Genomic DNA, 10417 nt, shown 5'->3' with positions numbered 1-10417 from the left:
CGTATTGATCTACAAGAGAAAGCACTTGTATTAATCTATAAGAAGTGTACACTTACCAATCCAGAGGAAATGCACACCCATTGATTGTACACATATAGTGTTCCAAAGCATTGCTCACATAACCCGGGTTGTAGTGTGGAATTCGACGTTGCTTTTAATTTTAAGGGATGAAATTTGTACATTTTAATTATAAATCTTGGCATCTGTATGGTTTTAGTGACTTTTAAGTCTAAAGCCCTATTAAGCCTAAGCATTGCCTTTAATTTTAAGGGTTGAAAAAAAATATTTTTTTCGAGCACTGATCCAACGGAAGTGTATGCCATATTGATCATTGAGTTTGATCTAACATTGGTAAAAACATGCCATGTAATGACCTAGAAAACACAACCACAAGTGTTTGGAAAACCACTCCATAATGAATTTATCCTAGACAAAAGTTCGAGTTCAACACTAGAAATGAAGCTAGTTTTGGTGCAGTCTAAAAAATAGAGAACCATCTATAATCAAAGTGCATGGCCAATTCAACAATCTTCATGCCATAGTAAGATCAAAACTCATTTGTTTCATAATCGGCCCATTTAAAGGCATTTCAAGGTCGTCCTCAAAATTTAGTTTGCCTCTCGAGGTAATCTACAAAAAAGCAAGGTAACACACTGAAAACTTCCTTGTCTTTAATATGCACTCAAGAATTTGGGCATGCTATGGTAGGTCTTAGCAATAGTTTTCCTATTGCTTAGGTGAAATAAGTTTGCCACAATACAATGAAGTTTTAAGTGGTGCTAAGTATTTTCATCGAGTCCTACCTTATAATAACCCAAATTTGTACTTTATATATGTGTGTATATCTTACTTATGTTGGAGCTTTTATTGTTTTTGTTTTTTAATGTGTAACCCTAGAAATGTTATGGTAGGCTTTACACTTTTTGTCTTGCCTTATGTAAGACACTGTGAGAAAGGGGGAAAATTATTTAGTTAAAGCTCTTGAGGTCAATCATCAAGCGATTCACAAGTGGAAGTTTATTTTGTAATTTTTTATTTTTGAAAAAATGTAAAATTTTTAGCGACCATTTTACCGGAGGTGGATATGGCAACGTTGGCGTCCTATACATACCTCTCGATAAGAGGTTTTGATAGCATTTATTATTTGTGGAAGTATAGTCATTGTTTATAATAAAAAGCATCAAAGCTCTCTAGCCAAAAGGTAAGACATTCAAAGCACGTTTCATGTTAGGATAGACCACTTCCTTAAAGAGATGGTACTTCACAAAGGATAAAGACCTCTATTTTCAACCAGTAGAACAGGGTTTTTCTTTCTTTGTGGTGGTGGTAGCTTGAGTAGGAAATTGTAGAACGTACTCTCTAGAACTTGAAATCACAAGCTCTCCAAAGTTGTATGGCTTCTTAATCACATTCTCCTTAGCACCCATCCATTTTATCGAAAGATCAGGTGGTCATGCTGCATTTTACTCAACAGTCCCCACTTTGGACCTCATCAACTGCATCATGAGTGTGATTCACTTTGACCTCTGCAATGATTTGATGACACCTTTATCAGAGCCCTCACATGTGATAATGCAGTGTCTTGTGGAAAAAGAACAGTGAAGGCCATTTCCCCCCCGCCCCCGCCCTCCCCCCCCCCCCCCCCCCGCCCCCTTAAAATAGCATAGTATTGAAGGGGTGATACCTCCCAAAAAGATCAATTTAGGTGTGTGGTTGCACAGGTGTGCTGAAATAAAACAAGATACTTTCATGATGAAAAGGGTTACATTATACGAGCTCTTGGGGCCATGAGCTCAAACTGTTACGTTGGCTACATTATTTTCTGTCCAACTGAGCTCATCTAACTTGCCAGGCGTTGCAGCCATATATCTCATGTTGAATTGTATAACAAATGCAAGAGCTGAGCAACAACCTGTGAAGCTTGGTCTGACCAAGCCTGCATACCCTGGCTCAATAAATGCTGTGGCCGGAGATACCCCCAACCCCCATCGGCAGCATTTCACATTCCAAACACCGACCCTCTCCTGGAATATCTTTGATTGTGTGTCAATTTATATATTTATGCGTGCGCATACATGCCTCTCAATGAAGGACAGTTCCATAACTAACGATGATACCTCCACATGAAAGGTTGATGAATTCAAACTTCAAAAACATATACAAGCATCAATACAAGGGATTCCCAGGCCAAATCTCCCATTTTAGGGGGGTTCCATGAACATCTCAGCGAGTTTTCTTTTTCATACGTTTGGCTATTAACCCTACAGCAGCTTCTGTGCACAGCTGGGTGAAGACTCCAATGGCCATTTTCCCCCAACTTATGTTCTTGTCACTCAAACATGCACATAACCCCCCGCCACTTAACCAACTTCTGCAAAAGCTGCTCCCTCTCCTGCTTCTCCCACCCCTCGCCATTGCCCCCTCCCCTCCCCCCCTCCCCCCCCCCCCCCCCCCAAAAAAAAAAAAGAAAAACCCCAACATGGGCAAGCTTTCGCACATAAACAGTAGACTTTGAGGTTAACCACTGTCCTTATGAAACGGTCCATTGTGCCATCTTAAAAAATAAATCTAAGAATAATGCCAACCAAGGCCTCAAAGACTTTGAGTGTGCATATAGTATATAGTACACGTTAAAAAACAGTACACAATGCTTCTGCATTGAACCAAAGGCTTACGAAGAGTGTGAAGTTACTTGCAAGCTTTCTGCCAGACTTGGTCCTAAGAAACATCAGATAATGGGTCATAGAAGTTGACAGCACAAATCAGGCAGAAGACCTTCGATCACAAAGTATAAAAGCCACCTAAAAATCTGAAAGGCAGCATGCCCTCCTAAAGGAACAAAATTGATGCGATTACAAATCTCTCTCATTTACGTGAGATTCTGCCCATAATAAAGCCAAGACATTGATGCCATTTCGTATGAATATGCATCAAATATGGAAGACAGATCTGAATACAAGACTAAGCCCAGCAAGCCTTCGGTGTGGCAAAAAAAGACTGCATTGCAAGATAGCATGAGATTTATTCCTCACCCCCACTGTCGGCTGCTGTTTCTGGTGGTTTTGAGGATGGCCTCTTACCCTTCTTGTTTTTGGCCTTCTTGGCCTTCAAGCGGCGCTTCTTTTCTTTCATGTCAATCCATGAGTAGTCACTAGGAATGATGAAAGGATCGATATCTTCTATGTAATCTTCACGCACAGAAGATGTGCTGCCAATCTGATCTCGAGAGCCCCGGATCCATGAGAACCATGAGCTTGAAGACTGAGACGATTCATGCTCCTTTCCCTTGGAATCTAAAAAGTGTGTAGGACTTGAAAGTGGTGTACCAAACTCTTCTGTTGTAGAAAGCTCGTCAAATTTATTGAATGTTACAACCACCCGAATTGTTGGAATGATGGGAATTGCCACCTGCAGTACAATCAATTCAGCTCAAAAGTAGAAAACACAATATCACTACATAAGCAAGATCGAGCCTAAATGTTCCATTTGAAGCTATTGACATGTTAAGTGGTTTGATTGCTTCTTCGTACCTTCACTGGAAACGTCCCTGAGGGTAGCTTTGTAGTCAATAACTCTCTCAAGCGCCGTACAGCCTTGACTTTGTTGGCCAGAATATCCAGTAGTGGCAATAGCTCCTCTGTCTTGAGAGGGAAATCAGGTGTCAACCAGAGTACCGGTCTCAAGCCTTTCTTGTATTCACTCTCAGGATTGCCATTGCTGCTAGGTATGTGATTTCGCTTATCTTTGATCCCACTAGCCCTCCTAGCAGCTCTCTCCTTTCCCTTTTTGGCTGATAATGATCCATCTGCTAGAGTGTCATTCGCATTCTTTCCAGTACTGCTTTCTGCAATTTGGTTTGCACTGCGCTTCATGAACCTGTCTGAAGCTGTGCTTGTGCTTGCATCTGAGCTTTCAACTTCCCTGTTTCCATGTGATCTTGCGTAAAGCGTGTTCTTTTTATCACCTTCCTGTTTACCAGCTTTCCTTCCCCAGCCAAACCAGCCTTTTTTCTGGTCTCGCAGAGAAGTCCCCAGCTCCATTGAACCATTCTGTTCATGCCTTGATGAGGCAGAGGCCATATCATCCATGTCATTGTCACCATGATTTTCAGTGTGGCCTAGATCACCGGTCTGAATGCTGAGTCTGGAGCCACTGTCACCATACTCATCCTCATACAGGTCCAGTGTTTCCATGCTGAGAACATTCTCTAGCTGCTGCTTCTCTTCCTCAGTTAGGAGATCCGCATAGTCATCTTCATGATCTGCTTGGGCCTCACTCTCAGCAGCAAACAATTCTTCATCTGTCATGGCTCCAGGAACCCTCCTTGACCTGACACTTAAGAGCACATGATGCATGTCAAAAATTTTGGCTTTCCATGATCCCACCATCTCTGTCTTCTCTAGCCTTCTCCATGTCAGTTGTGGAACCAGCTCAGCCTGTGTAACATCTATTCCTGGCCGATACATGTTTGTTTGGGACATGATGGCAACTTCCTGAGCTATCTCAGCTTCTGAAGGCTGTGCACCGGCGCCTTCAAGTGCACTAGTGACCTCTTTATCTTTGTGTGTTAGCACAAGAAGGGAGCCAGAGGGAACCTTACCATCCTCACCATCACCAAGGAACAGAAAACTCTGATCAGAGCGTTGGATCTTGAAGCCATCGAAACCAGCAAGGGTCATGTCAGCACGCAGGTTGGAACCCCGTTTCCATATCCTGTATGTATCCGAGGGGGCAATGCGGCCGATGAAAGGGATGACTGAGCTCTCGAAGTTGAATGTGATTTCCATGTAGAAGTCTCTCATTCTGCGCATGGTGCCGGTGATTCGGGGCAGGCGTCTGCACCACTTTGCCCAGGCCAAGGGTTGGTAGTACCTTGTGATGATCATGGCGATACCTTCTTCTCTAGCACAAACAGCCTCCTGCAATGCACTCCATCCCTGCTCATTCTGCAAGCTCCAATCAGCACCTGCGGCCATGAGCATTTCCACAGCTGCTGCATCCCCCAGTCGGACTGCTAAGTGGAGAGGGGTTTCCCTACCTGGCACGTCTCTTCGATCTATGACACCGGAGACCTTGTCTGCAGCCTCCTCTGCGACTGCAGATTCTTCCTCTGTGACAACTTCCCCTGCCTTGGGCAAACTCGGGAGCTTGGCAAGAATTCGCCTCAGCGATGAATAGTCATGGCGAGCGATGGCCTGGTGGACTGGACTGTGCCCATATCGCTCAATCTCCTGCACAGAGAGCTGCGCCATGGCTTTCGTGTCAACTGTTCAAGCCTCTAGGAGGGGGGATCTTGCCAGCGTCGATGATCTTGAAGGCACATGATGGGAGAGGGAGCAAGTATCTGGCGGAGAAAAAGCTTGCCCTCTTTTCCGAAATCTGAAATGCAGAAAAAGGTGCAACGACGCCGAGAGAGATCTCCCGCTGAGAAAACCCTAATTTTCCGTCTTTGTCGTGGTTAAGCCAACGATGATAAGCATTCCCGTAACCTCAAATCTTTCCTGCGCAAATCCTTCCAGTGCCATATCCGGCCGCAAGACGAAGCTTCGTCTTGCCTCAATGGAGGATCTGAACCTCCTGCCACATCAATACTCTCTCTCTCTCTCTCTTCAAAAAGGGAGAAGGGCAGGCTCTGCTCCCTCCGATGCAGGCGTTTGTCTGATGCGGAGGGGCAGGGCCACACACGATCTTGTGGGGCGACTCCGTATGCGCGTGTCTGAGCCGTCCTATGCAAATTCACTGCAAGCCGAGCGGCTCTCTCTCTCTCTCTCTCTCCTCTGCAAAACCCTAAACCCACCTTTTACCCCTCTCAGTATTTCTCAGCCTGGTCTCCACCCTTCTTCTTCATCAAAACCTAAAAATAACATCCCTTGAATGATCAGACCTGTTTTTTCGAAACCCTAACAGCCCCTCTCTCTGTGTGTGCCTCGCCTTTCACAGAATTGTAGTAGCCTTAAAAGACAGAATATGGCTATGGCGAAGCAGCTTCCACCTCCTCCTTGAACAGCGTGAGAAAAAGTCACGGGAGTTGTCGGCCTTGGAAAAATCAGTGGGTCGCGATCTCAGCTCACCACGTGGTTCCAACGGTCCGGATTGTCTCATCGGTATTCTTCCTTGCAATTGGACACCATTCAACGAAGGAGAGACGTTGGATCACAATCGCACGAGTAATGGAGGGCAAGAAACGACTATATCAATGTATATAAACCTGATTCCTTAGTCTTAAGAGCTCCCATATTTTCAACCATACTTAGGATCTAAGAAATTTTTGATGTAGCCAATAAGGTTTCAAAAAAAGGCTTGGCGTGCACTCCCCCCCTCACACACTTCCAAGTTGAATACTCGACTTCAATCCTAGTCAGCTGCCACCTATTGCCCAACTTTTTCAAAGTCTTGGACAACCACAGTTATTTCACAAAAAAAGAAAAAGAAAATTTTTGATTGGTTGGCAAATGAAGTGCGTATCTTTGGGCAGCTAGCTATGAGTGTGTAACATGGCTGCCCACGAGTATTTTTGCATGCTCATGCTTTAGGCACTCAACTCAAGTGCCCCTCCAATGTGTACCGAGCCTAACCAATGAGATGTTTGTGTGTAGACATTTAACGTCTTCCAAAATCTCCAAGTCTGCGTCGTGGGACACCCACCTCTAATCAACTAGAAGCATTTCTCAAGTCTTTTCAATTCTAGCAAACTTGATCTTGCTCGATCCAATCACGTAGTATTCAAGCATGTCAATTCATCCATCCTAATCATGCCTAGAACAATGTGTCGTGAACATTTGAGGTGTGTAAAGATGCAGCTCTGTGATGTGATGACTGTTCTATAGCTTGGGCAATGGGAGTGGTGTGTAAATCCCCATAGTTTAAAAGATTATACTTTATTAAGGCTCAAATGAGTAATCTATTTAATTAAGCATAGGTTTTCCCCCTTGCCACGTGTCACTCTCTCTAGCATCTCCTCTAATCTCCTTTAAAATCATCTCCTCTCCTCCTCTTCTAGCCACGTGACAAGTGTACAAAGGGGCAGACTATGCACGGGTGGGGGAAATGCCGCACGCAGCAATGTATGGGTATAGAACTAGTTTTTATTCAGACACCAATTCAAAGATTAGCTAGTAATAACATGGTGTACGTAGGAGATTAGTTGCTTTTCTTATGCAATTACATTAGGAGTACAGGATAAAGGGGACACAAAAATTAAAATTTTGCAAAGAAACCTTCAATATGAGAGCAAATCATGTTAGTTTTCATATTTGAAGAGAGCTTTGATTTCACCATGACCTCCAAAAAGTATTCTAAGATATATTGATAAACCATCGCTATGTTGATATGTGGTAGAGGAGCTAGCTTAAGCACCCAAAACCTTACTCACTTAGGTGCCACACCTGATGCTCACAAGAGCCTTTCGCATGCGATAGTCAAGTCGATACATATATAAGGTGGTTCTTTCTCACATGTGTCTGACCACAATAATACTTGGCCATACTACAAGTAGGTTGGGGTGGGGGTGCACACAAAATGTGCACGTAGCCTTCCTTCACCCATGGCATGTTGAGAAGACGTCTAGAAGGTGGCACTCATGCTACTGTGGCTTATAACATCTTTGTTACTGCCCATCATTGGTACTAGTGATTGTTGCAGATGCATGATACCTCTAGAGAGTTTATGAATAGAGCTTTACCATAGTACACTAAGGTAGAGAGAGCATCACACACAAGTTGAAGAACTTAAAACACCAAGATATCATTTAATGTATGAGATCTAGTGTAGAAAAAAGTGGCATTTTGTATATACTTTTAAAGCTATAATTAAGAAAATAAACTTTGGTATTGGTTGAAATTTGTCATTGCATGTGTATAAAGGGGCATAGTTTTGTATATAATCCCAACATATAGTATTGTTTTGGTTGTTTCTTAATGCGATTTAATGCAGAATTGAAGAAAAATTGGCATTTTGTATAATTTTAAAAGCTATAATTAAGAAAATTCACATTTGTATTGGTTGAAATTTATCATTGCTTACATATAAAGGGGCATAGTTCCCAACATAAAGTATTATTATTTTTTAATGCATTTAGTCTTATTGATGTTGTGCCTTTATTTAACTTGTCTGAAAGAAAATCAAGTTTGATAAGATCTTTATCACATAAAATGAGTAGAAACTTTAATCATCAAGGTTAGCTTCACTACATAATAAAACCTTAATGGTTGTTGACCTTAAATAGAAGATTTATATCTCTTCACTCCATGTGATATTTGTTGTTGTTTCCCACTACCTCGTTCCCCAAAGATTCCATGACATTGCCAAGGTAGCAAACCCATGGCCTCGATTTCCTCATTTCCACTTCCTTAAAGACAATCACTTTTCACCCAAACACCAAAAACTCTCTTTAAGGTTTCCTCCCATCATCATTGCACAAGGATCCCTATCTTTGAACCTCAACCCACATTGACTCCATTCGCATTTGATTTCCAACTCATATGATCAATTTAGTCTAACTCTTGCAAATGTTTTCTTCTTCAAAAGCCACAATGGTACATATTCACATCTAATGCCGTGTGCATTTTTCTTCAGAAGGATAAAAAGTTGTTGTAGGAGGTTGACATGAACCCATAAAAGTGATGGCAATAAATAAATATTGGAGATAAATAGAATAAACAAAATACTTAATACACAATATTGTGTCCAATCTTCTCCCACACAAGAGTGAGCCCACGTGTCCTCTTGGTGTACTTAAATATATTTCATGGGTAGCCTTTGGGGCTTAAAAATAGTATGCTTTACAAAAATGTCGACTTCTTCAAGAATAGTATTCTTCAAAAGTGGCTTACTTCAAGAATAGTATTCTTCAAAAGTGGCTTACTTCAAAAATAGCTTTCTTGAGCGTGCAAGCTAGGCTTCTTTTAAAAATAGGTGTGAGCCTTGAACTTTATAAAAGTGCACATGTCTTGAAAAATAAAATATGCACTAGGGAGCTTTCACATCTCCCAATTAATATATACACATTGCTAATAGCGTCCAAATAAATTAATAGCACTTCTCATAAAAAAATCAAATATTATTTGTCCGATATTCAAAATTTATCGTCTCAAAATATATTTCTCGGAAAAGCAAGTCTACAATGGCTACATTAGGTCTGGTTGTCCCATTTCTTAGTTGCCAGCTGAACTACGTGATGCTTGCGTTAATGTCCAAATGGATTGAAAATGATGCGCTAGCTTGACCTGAATGCAGGCACCCTTCTCGCTTGCATTAGCCTCTCCTTGGATGCCCTGGGCTACTTGGAGACTCTCACAAGGCTGGGCCTGAGATAATTCTTTGTACAATGATTATATGGGGATAATCAAGACCCAATCCACCCTTTGTATCATTAAAGGTTTTCTTTTCTATTTAATCATAAAAGGTTTTCTTTTCTATTTAAAATAAAGCGTTTTCTTTTCTATTTAGTCATAAAGGGTTTTCTTTCTATTTAATCATAAAGGGTTTTCTTTTCTATTTAAGGGTTTTCTTTTCTATTTAAGGGTTTTCTTTTCTGTTTCATCATAAAGGGTTTTCTTTTTTATTTAATCATAAAGGGTTTTCTTTTTTATTTAATCATATAATTCATAAAGAAAAACTTTAATATTCTTTTAATAGGTCTCAACTATCATCATGAATGGAGCAAATACCAACAAGACATCTCGGATTGGAAGACCTAGAAATGATCCTAGGCAAAAGAATATCAAGGATGCTTAAGTTACGATCGCTCGGATTTAGAAAGGTGTCCCAATCTAAACCTGTCTAGGAGAATTCATAACATAAAAACCTGGGAATAAAAATATTCCATGAATCATTCTACAACATGGGAATATGTAAAATATTCCATGAATTCATCCTCAATAACATGCCCCGGGGTTGACAAGCAACTCTCCCCAGTTGTCACAAAATCCTCAATAATAATCATGGGCTAGTATCCCTATAAGATACAATTAAGGATGGATAGGCGAGATGAGGGCATGATAAGGTAACCATTGATAATCTTCGATGGGGTGTCCTTTAACTTGACTAGATATCTGAACATTACCTTTGGCTCTTTTCTAATTCAGTCTAGTCAGGCGATGGGAAGAAAAAGTTACAAATACATGAATATATTCAGTAAAGAGTTGACAAAATATTATATAGTTGAAGGAAAAAGTTTTCTTGTGACATGGGTTATGGATAACAAAATGAGTCTACAATCCTCTAAAAACATTTGTGTCCATGGTCATGAAAATCTTTTCAAGGGGAAGGATGGATTGTAAGAAATGAAGGTGATCAAGAAAATCTTCACGGCATATTGTGTGTGTCATCTTATATACTATACCCCCGCGAATAATTTTGTATTGTTTCATCGATTGTCAAAACTGAAGTTTGGGGGAAACACCCGTGTGTTGCCTAT

The 10417-nt window shown here is 41.2% G+C and overlaps 1 protein-coding gene across 1 annotated transcript; it reads right to left on the bottom strand.

Moving 5' to 3' along the window:
• Window positions 1-2569: 2569 nt before the first annotated feature.
• Window positions 2570-6011, bottom strand: LOC147630159 (uncharacterized). Its single transcript, XM_086811803.1, has 2 exons — window positions 3531-6011; window positions 2570-3408 (listed from the first exon to the last, which is right to left on the bottom strand). Exons 1-2 carry the CDS (start codon window positions 5250-5252, stop codon window positions 3022-3024), a joined length of 2109 nt encoding a protein of 702 aa, XP_086667929.1. The 5' UTR covers window positions 5253-6011; the 3' UTR covers window positions 2570-3021.
• Window positions 6012-10417: the final 4406 nt, after the last annotated feature.

Source organism: Cibotium barometz, chromosome 17, assembly GCF_041138505.1.
Source record: "Cibotium barometz isolate CiBa-2024 chromosome 17, ASM4113850v1, whole genome shotgun sequence".
Lineage (NCBI taxonomy): Eukaryota > Viridiplantae > Streptophyta > Polypodiopsida > Cyatheales > Cibotiaceae > Cibotium > Cibotium barometz.
The sequence above is the reverse complement of the archived record's forward strand: the minus strand, read 5'-3'. Positions and strand labels throughout refer to the sequence as shown.

Bases quoted from the DNA above. Each gene is read 5' to 3' on its own strand.
- LOC147630159 (XM_086811803.1), bottom strand. From the start codon at position 5,252: ATGGCGCAGCTCTCTGTGCAGGAGATTGAGCGATATGGGCACAGTCCA. The intron at 3,409-3,530 runs GTACGAAGAAGC...ATTGTACTGCAG, and splicing joins CAGGGACGTTTCCAGTGAAG to GTGGCAATTCCCATCATTCC.